Here is a 22,204-nt window from a genome sequence, read left to right as displayed (position 1 = left end):
ATTTGATTGCTAAATAACCCAACACAAGGCCAAAGAAAGTTGCTAGTACCAGGACTTTGATAAAGAAGGTAAGAAAGAACTCTTAGCAAAGTACAAAGTATCATTTTCCTAGCCACTTCTCTCTCATCACCAACTTGATTCTTGTTTTAATTAAGTTTGAGTCAACACGGGGCCATAAAAAGTTGCCAGTACCGGGACTTTGAAGAAGGTGGTAAAACACATCTCCCCCTCTCTCAGCTCATCGCTGCCTTTACCAACAGAAGTATTGAATAACGGAAAAAGTGATGTTGGATTTAGTAAAGTTTTCGTAAGATTTCTTTTTTTTTGTCTGACCTTTTGTAAAGGATTACTGACAAAATTCAAGGTACCACCGTAGAAGTGATTTTCTTTTTGTCATTTCCACACCAATAATACAACACGGAGATTGTCACGCTCATTTGCATACTTGTATTAGGTCCATGACGACACCGGCAAAGACCAGTCCAAGGCCCGACACCAGGAACGGTACCAGGACCTGCAGAGCGATGAGCCACGAGCTCTCAGGTAGAAAGCCATGTTCCGAGCGCGTTAGCTTCCACGTCACGCCACGTAACTTGTTCCCCTGGTAGCAAAGCTCCAGCTCCAGATGAGTCACTGCCATCCTTAAGTGACAGGGGTTACTTAGGTTCACCGCATTTCATCAAGGTGGATGTAAAGATGTGAGCTCAGGCAGCTGAGGCTGTCAATCAGCTTAAAGAAATGAGAGCCAAATAGGACGGAAATCTTCTGGGCGTGACGTTGTCAGTTCTACGAGCTCCAACTGATCACAGTCCAATGGCCTTGTGGTCTGCCCATAAATACATCACTCCATAATTAAAGATCCAAGAAGAGCAGCCGTGTGTACCTTGACCCCGGGAGCTCAGACGAAATGAAGCGTGGTCAACACCGGACCGTCTGACGGACTGATTGGTGAGTCAACTGAAAGACGTTAGTTTAACATAAAAGCTGTGCTTCCTACACATTATAAAAGTACATTTACGGAATGCTAATGAGAAGGACCTAGGTGCTGAATTAATTCCATCAACACTAAAGCGTTTGATCCGTTGTTAACTGTTAATGACGTGTTAACAAATCAGGATAACATCCAACAGAATTAAGTTAAATTTAACAAAAGTGGATACATTTCAGTTACAATGACTAATTTAGGGTTTAGCTGAGGGTTTCACGACGTGCACTCTTACACTGCAACGTTTAAGTTTACATTCGCAAGTGAATACATTTCAGTGAGACAGTTTTAAGATAGTTCCTATCGTTTTTGTTTCATTTCCGTAAGACGGTAAGACTTTCCTTGGTTGTTAGGTTGTAGAACTTTTAATAATGACTTAGTTAGAATATCTATTCAAACTTCTACTGGTAATCAGTCAGTTTAACTCTGGTCTGAGGTTTCTTCCAAGACCACGGGCATCTAAGTTACATTGACTGTTTAGAGGCTATTGGCATTTCCATCCTGCATAGAATGATGCATGGCATCTCTGACCCACTGATGAGTCAGCAGTGATGATGTGAAAAGTCTGCAAATCTGCACTGCAACCACCTAATTTCCCCATTGTAGGATAAATAAAAGTCTCTATCCTATCAGCACCAACATTAACACTTATCTCTTGCTGCTTTACTTCTGCTAAACTCTTGCTGAAAAAGGTTATTAAGATGAAAAATCCAGAAAGAATACTGTTTCCGATCTTCAGTTGCAAGTAAGTCTTTGTTGGATTTAGTCCTCAATCTCTTAGATCCTCTCAGTAATAAACTTGACCACCCGAGCAAAATCATCTTTCACAAAAAAAAAAAATAGAACAAAACATGGTGACTGTTCAATCAGTCTAGCGAGATGACATCTGTCGTGTGCGCCGAGCAGTGCCAGGCAAAGGAGGCGGGCAGAAAGAGATGGGAAAGGACCGGTAATAAGATGCAGCAGCTGGTGTCTGGCAGTGAAGTGTTCCTCTTGTGTTGTCAGGGTAGTCCCGCTCTGCTCTGCTGTGACGTCGCAGATAAAGAGGCACGACTGTTTCCACTGCACGTCAGCCGCTTCCAGATGGGAGTGACAAGTTTTCCGGTATACACGCAACACTCTTCCCTCTTGCTCATTCCTGCTTCCGACAATCGCATCACTGGTCCTACTAGTCACCTGACCTCATTTTTAACCAACCTTACTTGTGTCAAAACCACTCTCTGCCTCAGTCTTACCTGCTATGTTTACTGTTAAGCTATCACAGACTCCACATTCTGTACAACTAAAACCAGTTTTCTAGATACTTGTCTGAACTGTTGCTGAGGCTATCTATCATTTTAGTACTATATTTTCCGTACCATAGGGCGCACCGGATCATAAGGCGCACTGCCGATGAGAGGGTCTATTATAAGGCGCATTAAAGGGGTCATATTATTTTTATGTTTTTTCTAAATGTAAACTACTTCCTTGTGGTCTACATCCGTGGGCCCCAACCACCGGTCCGGGGACCAGTATCGGTCCGTGACGCTTTTGCTACCGGTCCGCACAAACACACTAATTCAGGGGTCACCAACACGGTGCCCGCGGGCACCAGGTCGCCCGTAAGGACCAGATGAGTCGCCCGCTGGCCTGTTCTAAAAATAGCTCAAATAGCAGCATTTACCAGTGAGCTGCCTCTATTTATTTAAATTGTATTTATTTACTAGCAAGCTGGTCTCGTTTTGCTCGACATTTTTAATTCTAAGAGAGACAAAACTCAAATAGAATTTGAAAATCCAAGAAAATATTTCAAAGACTTTGTCTTCACTTGTTTGAATAAATTATTATTATTTTTTTTACTTAGCTTCTTATAACTTTCAGAAAGACAATTTTAGAGAAAAAATACAACCTTAAAAATGATTTTAGGATTTTTAAACACATAACTTTTTACCTTTTAAAGTCCTTCCTCTTCCTTCCTGACAATTTAAATCTATGTACAGGTATTTTTATTTATTTATTGTAAAGAATAATAAATACATTGTAATTTCATTCTTCATTTTAGCTTCTGTTTTTTCGACGAAGAATATTTGTGAAATATTTCTTGATATGATTAAAATAAAAAATAAAAAATTCTGGCAAATCTAGATCTGTAGAATCAAATTTAAATCTTATTTCAAAGTCTTTTGAATTTCTTTTAAAAAAAAAATTCTGGAAAATCTAGAATAAATAATGATTTGTCTTTGTTAAAAATATAGCTTGGTCCGATTTGTTATATATTCTAACAAAGTGCAGATTGGATTTTAACCTATTTAAAACATGTCATCAAAATTCCTAAAATTAATCTTAATCAGGAAAAATTACTAATGATGTTCTATAAATTCTTTTTTTAATTTTTTCAAAAAGATTCGAATTAGCTAGTTTTTCTCTTAATTTTTTTCGGTAGAATTTTGAATTTTAAAGAGTCGAAATTGAAGATAAACTGTTTCAAAATTTAATTAAAATGTTTTTCTTGTTTTCTCCTCTTTTAAACCGTTCATTTAAGTGTTTCTTTTTTATCATTTATTCTCTACAAAAAACCTTCCGTAAAAGGAAAAAAATTGTATGACGGAATGACAGACAGAAATACTCATTTATATATATATATATATATATATATATATATATATATATTAAAGGTAAATTGAGAAAAATGGCTATTTCTGGCAATTGATTGAAGTGTGTATCAAACTGGTAGCCCTTCGCATTAATCAGTACCCAAGAAGTAGCTCTTGCTTTCAAAAAGAATGGTGACCCCTGCATTAATTCATTTACAATCCCCGTTTCCATATGAGTTGGGAAATTGTTTTAGAGGTAGATATAAACAGAATACAATGATTTGCAAATCCTTTTCACCCCATATTCAGTTGAATATGCTACAAAGACAACATATTTGATGTTCAAACTCAAACTTTTTTTTTTTTTAAATAATTAACTTAGAATTTCATGGCTGCAACATGTGCCAAAGTAGTTGGGAAAGGGCATGTTCACCAATGTGTTACATCACCTTTTCTTTTAACAACATTCAATAAACGTTTGGGAACTGAGGAAACTAATTGTTGAAGCTCTGAAAGTGGAATTCTTTCCCATTCTTGTTTTATGTAGAGCTTCAGTCCTTCAACAGTCCGGGGTCTCCGCTGTCCTATTTTACGCTTCATAATGCACCACACATTTTCCATGGGAGACAGGTCTGGACTGCAGGCGGGCCAGGAAAGTACCCGCACTCTTTTTTTTCAAAGCCACGCTGTTGTAACACGTGCTGAATGTGGCTTGGAATTGTCAAGTTGAAATAAGCAGGGGCGTCCATGAAAAAGACGGCGCTTAGATGGCAGCATATGTTGTTCCAAAAGCTGTATGTACCTTTCAGCATTAATGGTGCCTTCACAGATGTGTAAGTTACCCATGCCTTGGGCACTAATGCACCCCCATACCATCACACATGCTGGCTTTTCCACTTTGCGTCGATAACAGTCTGGATGGTTCGCTTCCCCTTTGGTCCGGATGACACCATGTCGAATATTTCCAAAAACAATTTGAAATGTTGACTCGTCAGACCACAGAACACTTTTCCACTTTGCATCAGTCCATCTTAGATGATCTCTGGCCCAGAGAAGCCGGCGGCATTTCTGGATGTTGTTGATAAATGGCATTCGCTTTGCATAGTAGAGCTTTAACTTGCACTTACAGATGTAGCAACAAACTGTATTTAATGACTGTGGTTTTCTGAAGTGTTCCTGAGCCCATGTGGTGATATCCTTTAGAGATTGATGTCGTTTTTTGATTCAGTGCCGTCTGAGGGATGGAAGGTCACGCTCATTCAATGTTGGTTTCCGGCCATACTGCTTACGTGGAGTGATTTCTCCAGATTCTCTGAACCTTTTGATGATATTATGGAGCGTAGATGTTGAAATCCCTAAATTTCTTGCAATGTCACTTTGAGAAAGGTTGTTCTTAAACTGTTTGACTATTTGCTCATGCAGTTGTGGACAAAGGGGTGTACCTCGCCCCATCCTTTCTTGTGAAAAGATGGGAAGCTGTTTTTATAGCCAATCATGGCACCCACCTGTTCCCAAAAAGCCTGCACACCTGTGGGATGTTCCAAATAAGTGTTTGATGAGCATTCCTCAACTTTATCAGTATTTATTGCCACCTTTCCCAACCTTTTTGTCACGTGTTGCTAGCATCAAATTCTAAAGTTAATGATTTGCTAAAAAAAATGTTTATGAGTTTGAACATGAAATATGTTGTCTTTGTAGCATATTCAACTGAATATGGCTTGAAAAGGATTTGCAAATCATTGTATTCTGTTTATATTTACATCGAACACAATAAGCGGTAGGAAATGGATGGATGGATGGACAATTTCCCAACTCATATGGAAATGGGATTTGTATAAACTAACACATTTTCTCCAACTTAACTTTTGCCTGTCCCACTCAACACACCAAAAAGCTTATTTATAAATGTATATCACAACTCCTGGTAGGAAGTCGCCATTTGTTATAGTACATTAATGTACATTCATGAACATATAAAATGTTGATGTGCCAGATTGTGGCCAAAGGCTAATTTCCATCTGCAGGGTCGTTGTATATAGCAGGGGCTCTTAACCTGTTTGACCTCAGGACCTACACTACAAAGGGACCCGGGGCCCACTCCAATATTAACACTGAATAAGTCATCTTTGATTATATTAAATCAAATAAAATATCTGACCAACTTACAGACCCCTACCTTGTAAAATGATATAAAAGCATATGTTAATCACAAAGATTAAATTATCAATTTAACAAATAAACCTTAGGTTTAGTTCAGACTGATTAGACAAAATAAATGTACATACAATACACATTATGTTCTGCTAAAATAAATCAACTACATTAATAACACATTTGTTTTTTTTTAACAAAACCTGCCCCAAAAAATTAAAGTGCTAACGAAAATACCAATTTGGTCATAATTTTTTGCGCTTAAGAAATTTCTCTATGAATTTCACTCTGGTTGTTTTATTAAGGTTGAGTTAAAGTTAAAGTACCACTGATTGTCACACACACACTAGGTGTGGTGAAATGTGTCCTCTGCATTTGACCCATCCCCTTGTTCCACCCCTTCGGAGGTGAAGGGAGCAGCGAGCAGCAGCGGTGGCCGCGCCCGGCAATCTTTTTTGGTGATTTAACCCCCCGATTACTGTAATCCAACAAAAGACAATGTACCACAGGGCAATGCACAGTTTATAGTACCAAAAAATATATATGTGGTGGAGTCTATATAATATTGTAAGTTTAATAATCCAAATACTCTATACTTTGATATATAAATATATTTGTCACACGCATAGTAGTAGCAGTTATGGAATTATTTCAGAAACAAAAATAAAGTATATTCATATGCAATGTCACGGATTTGGTCAAATTTGTATTGCCTGTCCAAGAGCTAGTATTGGAATATGCACAACAACGGATAATCCATGTTTTATTTTTTCAAGTTTCTCACAAGGAATGAGGAGAGAATCTTCCCAGAGCCAAAAGAAAGTCTCATTTGTGGTCCTCTCCAAGGTTTCTCATTGTCATCCGCATTGACGTCCCACTGGGTTGTGAGTTTTTCCTTGCCCTTTTGTGGGCTCTGAACCGAGGATGTCGTTGTGGCTTGTGCAGACCTTTGAGGCACTTGTGATTTAGGGCTATATAAATAACATTGATTGATTGATTGATTGAATCTGAAATGTAATAGGTCTTTGAGTCGATAGGAATATATTTACACAGTTGGGTGGGAGACTGTAAATTCTAGCGAGACATTGCTTCAAATACAAATAGTAAACCTCCTGAATAAAAAAAGAGATAAGCACTTAAGACAACAGTCACACTACACCCACAGCCACAAGAATAAAAAGCCTAAAACAGCCAGTTAAGTATTTCTATTTGTGTGCCCTTTCAGACCACTCTCTGCCGTTTTGATGTTTCCCAGCAGACACACCATTCATTCAGGCGAAGCCATTACGCATTGTGCTGCATCAGTCACAGCCGGGAAACTGATGAGCGAAAAGGTGAGCGCCAATGAAGATAAAATGTGTTTATCAGCGGAGGGTAACAAGGAAGGAGTCTGTCAGCTCATCACTAAAGCAGACAGGTAGATGTTTCCAAGTGCAGATAATGCAACTGTGGATGAACATTCAATGGGATCACAAACTAATTAAAAAAAAACAAGAATAACGCAGAAAAAATAGACACCAACACAACAAAAACACTTTTGTTCGATATACAGATAAACGTCTCGGGAAAAAAAACTATATAAACCCAGTTCCCATTAAAATAATATATGAAATACCCTATTTCCTTGAATTGCTGCCGGGTATATAGTATGCGCCTGCCTAAAATTTCTGCCGGGTCAAGCTCGTTTCGCCAAATAATTAGCATATGCCTAGAATTTCTGCCGGGTCAAACTCGTCACGTCACGAGTGACACTTCACCTGTCATCATTTTCAAAATGGAGGAGGCTGATTTCAATAATTTGAAATCGCATAAAGGGAAGAAGATTAAGAGCTATTCAGTAGAATTTAAGGTCCAAACTATTGAATATGCTAAAAACAACAGTAACAGCTATGTTTTATTAATATACCGTAGCTGCGTGTGTCAAATATGAGTCATTAAATGACTCTCGCCTCCTGGTGGTAGAGGGCGCTAGTGATCCTTCTTGCGACTACTCGGCTGCAGAAGAAGTGACAACAAGCAGCAAGAGTGAGCAGCCATCCTTTATTTTTTCCTCTCGCTTGCACTTTTAACATGGAGGATTACATATCTAAAATAAAACAGTTTTCTAAACTGGACTTTCAATCGAAGCAGGACGTAATAAAGGAAGATCTCCATCGAGACAGAGAGACTTTTAAAACTGAAGAAAGATAAGGAAGACTTCTATAAACAAGTTATCGATGCTTTTGATCAGAGGGAGCTGCGCATGGACTTCATTTATAAGTAAAGGTAAGACCATAATAATGTTTTTTATTAAATGTGCTTTTCATGATGGTATCCTTACATCACACTCAAATTTATAAGCGCAGGCCTAAATTTACCGCATGCCTTTGGTAAATGCCGGAGTGAGAAGAGGTTTTAAATTAATTAGCACCCCGGCGGCAATTCAAGGAAATACGGTATTTTCAATTTGTTGTCAAAATCCTGTGCTTTTCACATTAAATTATTGATAACATTTCAAAATCAAAATCAATGTTATTTAAAAAAAAAAAAATCTCGAAACATCGCAACTTTTTCCACAACTTTCTGAAAAAGCTCCAGCAAATTCAGGTAACAAATACGGACAAAAATCCCTCAAAATCCTGAAAGGACTATCGTAATTATTTTCCCACAAAATTCTTGTGACATTTAAAAATGACAGTTTGCCCTGCGTCTAGCGACACTTTCAACACTAGCACATGCAAACTCCTTTTTTTGACTCACCTGTACACTATCCAGCACCATCCCGGCCATCACCATTCCCATTCCAGCCAGCAGGTAAGGGAAAAGAACCTGCAGACATATCGCCCGAGATGACTCCTCCTCTACTTTGGCTAACGATACTTTCGGCCTCGCCTCCGCTGGCTTTTTAGACAGCGGCTGAACGATGGGGGGTACGGCCAACTCATCCTGTCCATCCCGGTTACCTGCCCGACCAGCACTGGGACTCTTCCCTTTGGGCCGGGACTTCTTGGTCTTTTTCCTCTGCCGGGTTTGTTGTGGTGGTTTGTCATCGCCAGGCATGACGGCTGTGCTAAGACTCCTGGCACCGGATTTTTCTAGAAAAACACAAGTGATATGATGAGGGATCAAAGACAATAATTGTGTGTTTGTTTGTTTCCAAGTGTATTAGTTAGCAAACCTATAAAGCAGGGGTGTCCAAACTTTTTCCACTGAGGGCCTCAAACTTACTAATTGGTACTTTTTATCTTTAAAACCTGTACAAAATATAGATGTTTCTTCAAAAAAACTGAAAATGCAGTTACTGTCGAAATTTTGTGTGAGGAGCAAAAGCTGACAGTTAGCACACTGGCCGGATACCATCAAGTAACAAAAAATATGGGCAAAATGAGCTTAAAAAAGGTAGCATGTTACAGTTAGCATTAGTGAAATACCAAAATATACGACACTCAGGTGTAAACCTGCTAAAACGACCAAAAACATCTAGCACGCTAATGTTAGCGTGCTAAATGCTAATGTAACATGCATCAAGTACAATATTTTACTCTCAGGTGTTTACCTGAAAAAATGTGTAAGTTTAGTTAAGTCTTTATTTGTAGGGACAATGCACAGAAACATTAAGATCAAAGACAGATATGTTCTTTACCAGATTAAATCTAAATAGCTAATTTTTCTATCTGCATTCCCTGGCTACCTAAATTAAAGGGATACAAAAATCATGCAATAAAATGATGACAATAAAATCATGCAATAGCATGTAATCAAATTAAGAAAAGTCATAAAATGCCCTTTTATGGACACATACTTAAAATACAATACAACCACACCTCATTTACGTCTTTTAGCAAAGACAATACAAGCTCTTCTTCACATCTGTCATCATTTGTAAAAACAACCCTGATTTTAACAGACACACTCGCAATTTACAACAAAGATGCTCTCATGGATAAATATACTATGATGTGTCGGACATAGTGGCCACCTTAGTGACCGTGTGAGCAGCTTTGATTGCTCCAAAGCCACTTTTTAACTTCAATTGCGAATGAAAAAAAAAAAAAAAAAAAAAAGTTGTACTTGTATAGCGCTTTTCTACCTTCAAGGTACTCAAAGCGCTTTGACACTACTTCCACATTTACCCATTCACACACACATTCACACACTGATGGAGGGAGCTGCCATGCAAGGCGCCAACCAGCACCCATCAGGAGCAAGGGTGAAGTGTCTTGCTCAGGACACAACGGACGTGACGAGGTTGGTACTAGGTGGGATTTGAACCAGTGACCCTCAGGTTGCGCACGGTCACTCTCCCACTGCGCCACGCCGTCCCTATGAAGAATGAAGAATAATCTGTCAGATTTTTCAAGTTTGTTGTGAGGTTGTTCCATTCCTTTATGGCATGGTGTCAAACTCTGGCCCGTGGGCCAAATTTGGCCCGTCGTTTAATTTCATTTGGCCCTTGACGCAATATCAAATTAACATTAGAGTTGGCCCGCCAGTAACACCACATTCACCGCTAATACTCATACTTGCCAACCCTCCCGATTTTCCCGGGAGACTCCCAAAGTTTAATGCCCTTCCCAAAAATCTGCCTGGGCGACCATTCTCCCGATTTCCACCCGGACAAAAATATTGGGAACGTGCTTTAAAGGCACTGTCCTCTACAACATGCCGTCACGTCCTCTTTTCCTCCATATAGACAGCGTGCTGGCCAAGTCACAAAATATATGTGGCTTTCACACACACATACTTGGTCAACAGCCATACAGGTCACATTGAGGGTGGCCGTATAAACAACTTTAACATTGTTACAAATATGCGCCACACCGTGAACCCACACCAAACAAGAATGACAAAACACATTTTGGGAGAACACCGGCACCGTAACACAACATAAACACAACAGAACAAATACCCAGACCCCCTTGTAGCACTAACTCTTCCGGAATGCTACAATATACACCCCCCACTACCACCAAACCCCGCCCACCTATTTTTTTTTTAATTTTCGAATTTATTAGCCTGTGGAAAAAGTTAATGTTGATATTTACCTCAAAAGGCTGCAAATAGAAAAGAAGCATTCATTTGTTTAATTACATTTAATTTAATATACCACTGATGTTTTTTCGTTTGTTTTTTGAAAGTTGATTTTGCACTATTACGTTATATAAGCTCTGCCTGTTCCATGGGAGGAAGCCTGAGTACCCGGAGGGAACCCACACAGTCATGGGGAGAACATGCAAACTCCACACAGAAAGATCCCGCGCCCGGGATTGAACCCAGGATTACTCAGGACCTTTGTATTGTGAGGCAGATGCACTAACCCCTTGTTCCATCGTGCTGCCCTATTTAAGCATTGCTTGTTCAATATTCATTGCAAAACTTGTTTGGGTCCCTATTAAAAGGTTAATTTGTTCAACATTGGCCCGCGGCTTTGTTCAGTTTTAAATTTTGGCCCACTCTGTATTTGAGTTTGACACCCCTGCTTTATGGCTTTATATGAAAAGACAGATTGTGCAAAAGAGGTTTTACATCTGTGTAAGCTACACTGCCCCCTGGTGGAGACTCATGTGTTTCTAGTTGTCACAGCAGATGTAAACTGGACAAAGTGCTTAAGTGGCGCTGGTGCACTGTTATTCAGGATTCAACGGGCCATTCGTATTGATGCTAATCTTTGAATGTTAGCTAAATTTAATAATCTATATTTTTGGAGAACTAAACAGTGATAGTGGTGTTGTGGTTTTCGGTCAAGGATTTTGAGAGATTGTTTGTGCATAGTTTCTAATGGCCTCTGTGTCAATTTGCTTGCCTGCAACCAACAATAATAAAAACGCTAACGTTAGCATACATCAAGTAGCAAAATTTGACTAACATAAACCCCGCGCTCTAACATTGGCATGCTAACATGTATCGTTCGTCAAGTGAGAAAATATTTGACGCTGAAATGTATACCCGCAATTCTAGGTAAACAAGTAGCATGCTAACATTAAAACGGTAACGATTGGGCCACGGGCTTTGGAAACATTGACTGCGGTCCGCAAATGGCCTCCGAGCAGCACTTTGGACAGCCCTGCTATAAAGTAGTGCATGCAACAAAAGAAGATTCCATTTCATTTAGCAAACATTATTAATACAATTCTGGCAAAGGCAAAAAAATACCTGCACACTGTCAATGCTTAATGACAATTTACCATAGGGCAGGTCTAAATTTGCTCTACCGCAATAACTTAAAACTTGTTTTCCTTTATTTTGTCAAGCTCCTTTGCCCTAAAGTCTTTGGACACTTCCCTTACACTTAAAAAAATCTCTGTTTAATTCAGGACATTTGTTAATATGTTATTGTTTATCAGAATACTGTACTAATAAATCTAGTTTGCTTTGTGCTAACCTAATAGCACAGGGGTCACCAACGCGGTGCCCGCGGGCACTAGGTCGCCCGTAAGGACCAGATGAGTCGCCCGCTGGCCTGTTCTAAAAATAGCTCAAATAGCAGCACTTACCAGTGAGCTGCCTCTATTTTTTAAATTGTATTTATTTACTAGCAAGCTGGTCTCGCTTTGCTTGACATTTTTAATTCTAAGAGAGACAAAAATCAAATAGAATTTGAAAATCCAAGAAAATATTTTGAAGACTTGGTCTTCACTTGTTTAAATAAATGCATTTATTGTTTTACTTTGCTTCTTATAACTTTTAGAAAAACAATTTTAGAGAAAAAATACAACCTTAAAAATGATTTTAGGATTTTTAAACACATATACCTTTTTACCTTTTAATTTTTTTCCTCTTCTTTGCTGACAATTTAAATAAATGTTCAAGTCAATTTATTTTTTTTATTGTAAAGAATGATAAATACATTTTAATTTAATTCTTCATTTTAGCTTCTGTTTTTTCAACGAAAAATATTAGTGAAATATTTCTTCAAACTTATTATGATTAAAATTTAAAAAAAATATTCTGGCAGATCTAGAAAATCTTTAGAAATCAAATTTAAATCTTATTTCAAAGTCTTTTGAATATCTTTTAAAATTTTTGTTCTGGAAAATCTAGAATAAATAATGATTTGTTTTTGTTAGAAATATAGCGTGGTCCAATTTGTTATATTTTCTAACAAAGTGCAGATTGGATTTTAACCTATTAAAACATGTCATCAAAATTCTAAAATTAATCATAATGAGGAAAAATTACTAATGATGTTCCATAAATTATTTTTTCAATTTTTTCAAAAAGATTCGAATTAGCTAGTTTTTCTATTCATTTTTTTCGGTTGAATTTTGAATTTTAAAGAGTCGAAATTGAAGATAAACTATGTTTCAAAATACAATTTTCATTTTTTTCCTATTTTCTCCTCTTTTAAACCGTTAAGTGTTTTTTTTCATCATTTATTCTCTACAAAAAACCTTCCGTAAAACGTAAAAAAAATGTACCACGGAATGACAGACAGAAATACCCATTTTATATATATATATATATATTATTAAAGGTAAATTGAGCTATTTCTGGCAATTTATTGAAGTGTGTATCAAACTGGTAGCCCTTCTCATTAATCAGTACCCAAGAAGTAGCTCTTGGTTACAAAAAGGTTGCTGACCCCTGTAATAGCAATATAGCTTATAGCTAAAATACAAACATATAATGTGCGATAACAAAATGATAAAAAATAAACTAAATCGGCCTGGCCTTTCCTAGCAGCATTTTTTAATCAATTCAAGCTGAGTCTCGATCGTATTTTCGTAAATGTTGCCGTTCGAGGCGTTCCATGCAAATAAATCACAACTCTAGCCCGACAATTCACAACCGACGCAGTGAAAAAATATAGAATTAAAATACACACATTACACGGCCACAAAGTCCAGGAAAACGGAGGAACAAGTAGTGATTCATCGCAGTCTCCATGGAATATTTGTAAAGACTTCAAACTACAAAAACAAGCGTGGACTAAAACGAAGCTGCTGTTGGCACCACACCGGAAGTATCCATTCTCACAACCAGCCCATAATACCACCGTTGCCATAGTTGCCTCGACAAAAAAAAAAAAAACAGGCGCTCTCTGATTGGTTGCTTATAAAGTGTGGCAGATCGAAACACTGCCCCCATGCGGATTAAGGGAGTAACTGCTTTGCAAACCCTCTACACCAGGGGTGTCCAAACTTTTTCCACAGAGGGCCACGCATGGAAAAATTGAAGCATGTGGGAGCCGTTTTGCTATTTTTCATTTTCAAACCATAACAAAATGTATGGATTTTTTTTTAATCCTTAGGGCTAGTGAGGAGCATAGAGTGTCTCAGTCACTAAAATGTTAAAAATAAGTCAAATTATTATTATTATTATTTATTTAATGCTTACAGTAAATCTCTATATCAACTTGAGGTTGATATAAAGTAAAAAAAATAAGGTTTTAGGCCTTTTCTGTCAAAGACAAATTTGTTTTTTATAGTAAAACTGAAATATGCAGTATTTAGATAGATAGATACATAAATAGATGGATAGATGGATGGATGGATGGATGGATGGATAGATAGATAGACAGACAGACGGACGGACAGACAGACAGACAGATGGACAGACAGACAGACAGACAGACAGACAGACAGATAGATAGATAGATAGATAGATAGATAGATAGATAGATGGATAGATAGATAGATAGATAGAGAGATAGATAGATAGATAGATAGTACTTTATTGATTCCTTCAGGAGAGTTCCTTTATTGATCAATTAAAGCCCTCAAAGATCAATAATGCAGGACAACATTGATTTTAATTATTTCATATTTTTGAGTAATCACAGTGAAAAGTTCAATAAAATCCTACTAAATATATTTGAGACCCGAAAGGTTCCCCACTCATAAAGTGATGCATTTTTATTAGTTTTTTGTTTTACTTTTAACACTTAAATTGAAAGATTTCAAGTTTGAACTATTATTTTGTTTGTTTTATGCTCGTTTGTCAAAACTTTGATGTTTTTATATGGCAACCACACAACATATGCAATATTTTTTCCACATAAAACATTTTAAAGTGATAATTTTTAAGTAATAATTCATTATAACATAGATTTTTTTGTCCTTTTTTTTAACCAATGGAAAAAAAAGAAAATAAAGACAAAAGGAAAAAAAAACTGCCTGCATGGCAACTTTGTGTCCACATTGCTACTTTTTCTCATTAGATTTCACCTCATTCCACTTTTTAAAAATATTATTATTTTTATTTTTGCAAGACTATCAATTTTGCAATTTTTGCAGAATGTGTGGCGGGCCGGTAAACGATTAGCTGCGGTGTAAACAAACTAGGGTGAGTTCAAGGACCGCCAAAATGAGTAGGACAAAACGGCTCTTGCCAAATACTGGAATCAGTGAAGCATATTTAGTATAAAAAGTGTGCTTTATAGCAATTAGGGAGGTTTGTGTCATGTTTGTCCTCCTAAAGAAACCATATTAAAAAAAAAAAATGTGTTTTTTCCCCTCATCTTTTTCCATTTTTCATATATTTTTGAAAAAGCTCCAGAGAGCCACTAGGGCGGTGCTAAAAAGCCTCATGCGGCTCCAGAGCTGCGGGGTGCCGACCCCTGCTCTACACATACAACTTGTATTTTGCTAAATATGAAACGCTCATTTGTGCATTATTGAAACAGAAATAAATATAATACAAAAAAACATACTAAAAACATTTAAAGGCCTACTGAAATGAGATGTTCTTATTTAAACGGGGATAGCAGGTCCATTTTATGTGTCATACTTCATCATTTTGCGATATTGCCATATTTTTGATGAAAGGATTTAGTAGAGAACATCGACCATAAAGTTGGCAACTTTTGGTGGCTAATAAAAAAGCCTTGCCTGTAGCGGAAGTAGCAGACGATGTGCGCGTGACGTCACGGGTTGTGGAGCTCCTCACATCTGAACATTGTTTACAATCATGGCCACCAGCAGCGAGAGCGATTCGGACCGAGAAAGCGACGATTTCCCCATTAATTTGAGCAAAGATGAAAGATTTGTGGATGAGGAAAGTGAGAGTGAAGGACTAGAAAAACAAAACAAAAAAAGGACAAGAGGGCAGCGAGGGAGCGATATAGATATGGAAGATGCGATGAGAGGTGCCGTGGCAGCCGTGGGGGTGGCAGGAACGCAACAAAGGATAGAGCCATACCGCTTTGAACCGGGCGCTGACAGTGACGGTCAGGAGGACGCATATTGATGCTGTAGTAGCACACAAAATAGATCGCCGTCAGAATACAGAATGGTAAAATGTTTTTTGTTAATGCACATAATACACTGTATTTTGAGTGCGTGGTCCAATCCAACTGTGTTCGCTTGGAGGGGTGGCATAGCTCGGTTGGTAGAGTGGCTGTGACTGCAACTTGAGGGTTGCAGGTTCGATTCCCGCTTGTGCCATCCTAGTTACTGCCATTGTGTCCTTGGGCAAGCCACTTTACCCACCTGCTCCCAGTGCCACCCACACTGGTTTAAATGTAACTTAGATATTGGGTGTCACTATGTAAAGCGCTTTGAGTCACTTGAGAAAAGCGCTATATAAATATAATTCACTTCACTTGACCGCTCTGTTCCATATTCCACATTCGCTTGACTGACATCTTTCGGGAATGTAAACAATGAAACAGCAGCACCACCAGCCCTATGTTTGTGTTGTTAAAGGCAGCCGCAATACACCGCTTCCCACCTACATCTTTCTTCTTTGACGTCTCCATCATTCATTGAACAAATTGCAAAAGATTCAGCAACACAGATGTCCAGAACACTGTGGAATTATGGGATGAAAGCAGATGACTTAGAGCTGGGAACGGTGCTGGAACAAAATGTCCACTACAATGCGTGATGTCATGCATACCGAGACGTTTTAGGATGATACCTCCGTGTGAAATTCCATCCATTTTCTACCACTTATTCTCTTTGGGATCGCGGGGGGCGCTGGTTCCTATTTCAGCTACAATCGGGCGGAAAGCGGGGTACACCCTGGACAAGTCGCCACCTCATCGCAGGGCCAACACAGACAGACAGACAACATTCACACACTAGGGACCATTTAGTGTTGCCAAGCAACCTATCCCCAGGTGCATGTCTTTGGAGGTGGGAGGAGCCTATCCCCAGGTGCATGTCTTTGGAGGTGGGAGGAACCTATCCCCAGGTGCATGTCTTTGGAGGTGGGAGGAGCCTATCCCCAGGTGCATGTCTTTGGAGGTGGGAGGGGCCTATCCCCAGGTGCATGTCTTTGGAGGTGGGAGGGGCCTATCCCCTGGTGCATGTCTTTGGAGGTGGGAGGAGCCTATCCCCAGGTGCATATCTTTGGAGGTGGGAGGAGCCTATCCCCAGGTGCATGTCTTTGGAGGTGGGAGGAAGCTGGAGTACCGGGAGGGAACCCACGCATTCACGGGGAGAACATGCAAACTCCACACAGAAAGATCCCCAGCCCGGGATTGAACCCCGGACTACTCAGGACCTTCGTATTGTGAGGCAGACGCACTAACCCCTCTACCACCGTGAAGCCTTCGCGGGAAATTTAAAATTGCAGTTTAGTAAACTAAAGCGTCCGTATTAGCATGTGTTGCTATGTTAATATTTCATCATTGATGTATGAACTATCAGACTTTCAGTAGGGATTTAAATACGTAAGTTTACAAACTCAATGGATGTTTTAATGTTTTTTCCAGGTCATTCTGTAAACATGCTCTGTATGTTGAGGCTATACTTAAGTACAAAACAACTCTAAGCGACTGTCCCCACAATGCAACATAAACAGTTAAAGACTATAACACACCTTTATTCATGCATTGAATTGATCGCCCTTACCTTTAGTCTGCAGACCTTGTGTGTGTAGCCTCCTTTTCCAGGAATAACCGCACTTTTTGCTGTGTGAACGTCTATCTTCATGAAGTTTATTTTCTGGGAGTTCAGACTGTGTGTCTTGTGTACTGCAAGGAGCACAGCCAGCAATGTGCACGCCTGCTGGGGGCACCCGATTGAATTTCATGGCATTTGCAGTTCAGGATAACCCCCCCCAACCCCCCCAGCCCTCCCAGCCCTCCCAGCCCTCCCTCACTCCCTCCTGTTTTGTTCCATCTCTGCTACTAGAACAGGGGTGTCCAAACTTTATCCACTGAGGGCCGCAGACTGAAAAATCAAAGCAAGCTGGGTCATTTTTATTTTTTTAATTTTAAAAAACAATACAATATATGTGTAAGAAATATACATTTCGGCCTTCACTCAGGCTTGATCCCGGGGACCCCAAAGGGTTTTGGTCAAAAAAGTATTAAAAATGTGTCATTATTCAGTATTATTATTTTTTATTATTATTCAAGGTTTAAATCTCTAAATCATACGGACGTGACTGAAAAGTTACTTTCTGTTGGAGAAAGACTTTGAGAAAAATCTATGCAGAATAAAAGTCTGTTAAAACTGCACACTTGGCTCCTGTGTCGTGTCTACAGTGGAACTGCTAGGAAGCCACTTCTACAGTACCCTCTTTCCATTTACTGGAATAAACCGTTAAAAACCACAACCGTACATTTTACAGTCAAAAACTGGCAGCTCAGTGAACTACATTTTCACGCAAAAAACAGTATTATTTTTTTTTTCAATTTACAGTAATATTCAGTAAAGCACAACATATTTTTTTTGGGAATTTGATGGGTAGTTTGCTGTAAAGTTAAGTATTTTTATTTATTTTTATTTAGACCATAAAATGTTTGGAAAGTAGGATAATGTACTGTAATATTTGTCGCAATATTGGATGCTGTTAAAGTTGAAAGGGTATGCAATATCAAGCAGTGGGGCGGTTTAGCTCGGTTGGTAGAGTGGCCGTGCCAGCAACTTGAGGGTTGCAGGTTCGATTCCCACTTCCGCCATCCTAGTCACTGCCGTTGTGTCCTTGGGCAAGACACTTGACCCACCTGCTCCCAGTGCCACCCACACTGGTTAAAATGTAACTTAAATATTGGGTTTCACTATGTAAAGCGCTTTGAGTCACTAGAGAAAAGCCCTATATAAATATAATTCACAGTACATATATTTTTCTGTCTAAGTGAAAAAAAATAAAAATCTAGAGAGAAAACATGAAGTACTTTATTGACGCATCATTTCCAGGTGTTTGCGGGCCAGATAAAGTGATGTCACGGGCCAGTTCTGGCCCCCGAGGCCTTGGCTTTGACACCACTGAGCCAGACAAACTGGTTTTTGGATTTTTTTTTTTTTTTTTAAGCAAAATGTGAGTTAGAAGGGTACCAACATTTTGTGGATGTTCTGGAACATTTTACAATAGCGTTTTTTTTGGCAAATTGTGTGTATTTGCAGCAATTGCGAATAATGTACAGCAGGGGTCAGCAACCTTTTTGAAAGCAAGAGCTACTTCTTGGCTACTGATTCATGCCAAGGGCTACCAGTTTGATACACACTTCAATAAATTGCCAGAAAAAGCCAATTTGCTCAATTTACCTTTAATAAATAAATCTGTATATTTATAAATAATGGGTATTTCTGTCTGTCATTCCGTCGTACATTTTTTTTCCTTTTACGGAAAGTTTTTTGTAGAGAATAAATGATGAAAAAACACTTAATTGAACGGTTTAAAAGAGGAGATAACAGGGAAAAAAAAGAAAACAACATTTTGAAACATAGTTTATCTTCAAATTTGACTCTTTAAAATTCAAAATTCAACCAAAAAAAAGAAAAGAAAAACTAGCTAATTCGAATCTTTTTGGAAAAATAAATAAATAAAATTATGGAACATCATTAGTAATTTTTGCCTGATTAAGATTAATTTTAGAATTTTGATGACCTGTTTTAATAGGTTAAAATCCAATCTGCACTTTGTTAGAATATATAACAAATTGGACCACGCTATATTTCTAACAAAGACAAATCATTATTTCTTCTAGATTTTCCAGAACAAATTTTTTTTTAAAGAAATTCAAACTACTTTGAAATAAGATTTAAATTTGATTCTACAGATTTTCTAGATTTGCCAGAATATTTTTTTTTTAATTTCAATCATAATAAGTTTGAAGAAATATTTCACAAATATTCTTCGTCGGAAAAACAGAAGCTAAAATGAAGAATTAAATTAAAATGTATTTATTATTCTTTACAATAAAAAAAACCAAACTTGAACATTGATTTAAATTGTCAGGAAAGAAGAGGAAAGAATTTAAAAGGTAAAAAGGTATATGTGTTTAAAAATCCTAAAATCATTTTTAAGGTTGTATTTTTTCTCTAAAATTGTTTTTCTGAAAGTTAAAAGAAACAAAGTGAAAAAATAAATTAATTTATTTAAACAAGTGAAGACAAAGTCCATCCATCCATTCATTTTCTACCGCTTATTCCCTTTTTTGGGATCGCGGGGGGCGTCTGCACCTATCTCAGGTACAATCGGGCGGAAGGCAGTGTACACCCTGGACAAGTCGCCACCTCATCGCAGGGCCAACACAGATAGAGAGACAACATTCACAGTCACATTCACACACTAGGGACCATTTAGTGTTGCCAATCAACCTAGAAGTCTTTAAAATATTTTCTTGGATTTTCAAATTCTATTTGAGTTTTGTCTCTCTTAGAATTAAAAATGTCGAGCAAAGTGAGACCAGCTTGCTAGTAAATAAATACAATTTAAAAAATAGAGGCAGCTCACTGGTAAGTGCTGCTATTTGAGCTATTTTTCGAACAGGCCAGCGGGCGACTCATCTGGTCCTTACGGGCGACCTGGTGCCCGTGGGCACCGTGTTGGTGAACCCTGGTGTACATGGTCCCTGCCAAAATATACCAGTACATACATAACATTAAAAAAAACAAAAACGTATTCAGTAAATACATTAAAAATGATTACAACAAAATAATGTTACCAAATTGAGAGCTGAAGGCCGTTTCCATTTTGTATAAATAGCTTTCATGGGAAATAAGGTTGAAGACTCCTCATGTGAAACTGGACCACGCTGCGGTTACTAACATGGCCACTAGATGGCAGCACAAACCAGTAAAAGAACAAGTGCTGCGATTACCAACATGGCCACTAGATGGCAGCACAAACCAATAAAAGAACAAGTGCTGCGATTACCAACATGGCCACTAGATGGCAGCACAAACCAATAAAAGAACAACCACTTGCCTCTCTGATGAAATCTTTTTTAAATTGTGAACATTTCCCGACTCTGAATAGTTCCAAACATTGTGAAAGCGTTTTGGATCTGCGCACAAACTTAAGGACACAAAAAGCAGGAATATATGAAGTTGGGAAAACCTTTGCGACGACACCACGCTTTACAAAAAAGGTTACCTTTTGTCTTCGTTCTGATGGGGTTCAATGACAAGTCTCTAAAATAAATATGTGTCCAACGTCTACCGTTTTTGCTTATTAGAATGGTTTCCCTTTTTTTAATTTACTTTGAAAAAAAAAATCACTTGAGCTTGAGCTATGTGACATTGCTGACATCTAGTGGTCACTATACAGCACTACATACCACCATATACTGTAAATTCAAGTTAAAGTGCCAATGATTGTCACAAATTGTGGGGAAATCATTCTCTGCATTTAACCCATCACCCTTGTTCAGCCCCTGGGAGGTGAGGAGAGCAGCGAGCGGCAGCGGTGGCCGCGCCCGGGAATCATTTTGGTGATTTAAGAAAAAAAGGTTAATTCTGCACATATGTCTTTAGCTTTTTTTGCACCGCCATCGCGCATGATGACAGGATTCCAAGCCATGTCTAAATGTCCTCCAAGAAGCACACAAGGGGGATCTTCTCTTGTGTTTTACTGAAGTCACTTACAAAATGTACAAAAGTAGATGAGCTCGAGCCCAGCAAAGCTGCCGGCGTTTCTGGGTGTTGTTGACAAATCACTTTTTTCATAGCACACACACTTGTTTGCCCAGTTTAAACAAATATATTTCTCTTTGTCTTGTCTATTAATAAAATAAGACGTGACCGACAGTATTTAGAGGATTCTGCCATGTTCGGCATGTACAGTAGTTAGCACCTTATAGCAGACATGTTGCACACTGAGTGCTGAACGCGCGGTGACACAGGCTAGCAACCATGTCGGAACTATTTTCGGGATAGTGTGCATTTTACGAGCTGCCGCTGACGGAGCACTTGTGCGTGGATAAGCACGGTGCTTGATAGATAGGTGCTCGTGTGTTTCCACAGTGTCTGGCATGCGTGGTGGAAACTAGCATGGAAATTTGCAATGAGGCTATTAATAAATGTTGGAGTCTCGTGTTGCCAGCTGCGCTATCAGGGCAACCCTTTGGTCAGTCAGTGGTCAGGTTTCATTGCAGCCCCTTTACATTTATACAAACTGGTTTAAAAACTGCTACGTTTTGATATCGCTCCAGAGAGCAGAACCAAAGTGAAATAATACTAGACCTGTTTTCCACTTGTATTGTGCATCGCTGCCACCTGCAGTACGGACGTAGAACATCATCCCCAACAAGAGTTCAAAACAAGTTTAAAAGTTTGTGTTATTGATGTTTTCTTCACCCATCCATCCATCCATTTTCTACCGCTAGTCCCTTCTTTGG

General features: G+C 38.5%; 1 protein-coding gene and 1 long non-coding RNA gene across 10 annotated transcripts in view; one reads left to right on the top strand and one right to left on the bottom strand.

The window, feature by feature from the left end:
* Positions 1–17,656, bottom strand: part of LOC133555289 (solute carrier family 41 member 1-like) — a 72,005-nt gene extending 54,349 nt beyond the window's left edge. For 6 of the 9 annotated variants that reach the window (XR_009807315.1, XR_009807317.1, XR_009807313.1 and 3 more), the window contains exons 1-2: positions 13,514–13,666; positions 8,449–8,783 (exon numbers count right to left, since the gene is read on the bottom strand). Coding sequence is in view for 4 of the 9 variants with exons in the window: in XM_061904932.1 (XP_061760916.1) it covers positions 8,449–8,748 (300 nt within the window). In the remaining 5 variants the exon portion in view is untranslated. Of the gene's footprint in view, positions 1–445; positions 1,952–8,448; positions 8,784–8,866; positions 9,311–13,513; positions 13,667–17,486 lie in introns of those variants that run through there. The other 3 variants (XM_061904936.1, XM_061904934.1, XM_061904935.1) reach the window with 3 other exon arrangements.
* LOC133555291 (uncharacterized) lies at positions 687–9,569 on the top strand. Its single transcript, XR_009807318.1, has 3 exons — positions 687–948; positions 1,991–2,089; positions 6,486–9,569. It is a non-coding gene; the product is annotated as an uncharacterized LOC133555291 (long non-coding RNA).
* Positions 17,657–22,204: the final 4,548 nt, after the last annotated feature.

This window comes from Nerophis ophidion, linkage group LG06 (genome assembly GCF_033978795.1).
Source record: "Nerophis ophidion isolate RoL-2023_Sa linkage group LG06, RoL_Noph_v1.0, whole genome shotgun sequence".
NCBI classification, from domain to species: domain Eukaryota; kingdom Metazoa; phylum Chordata; class Actinopteri; order Syngnathiformes; family Syngnathidae; genus Nerophis; species Nerophis ophidion.
The sequence above is the reverse complement of the archived record's forward strand: the minus strand, read 5'-3'. Positions and strand labels throughout refer to the sequence as shown.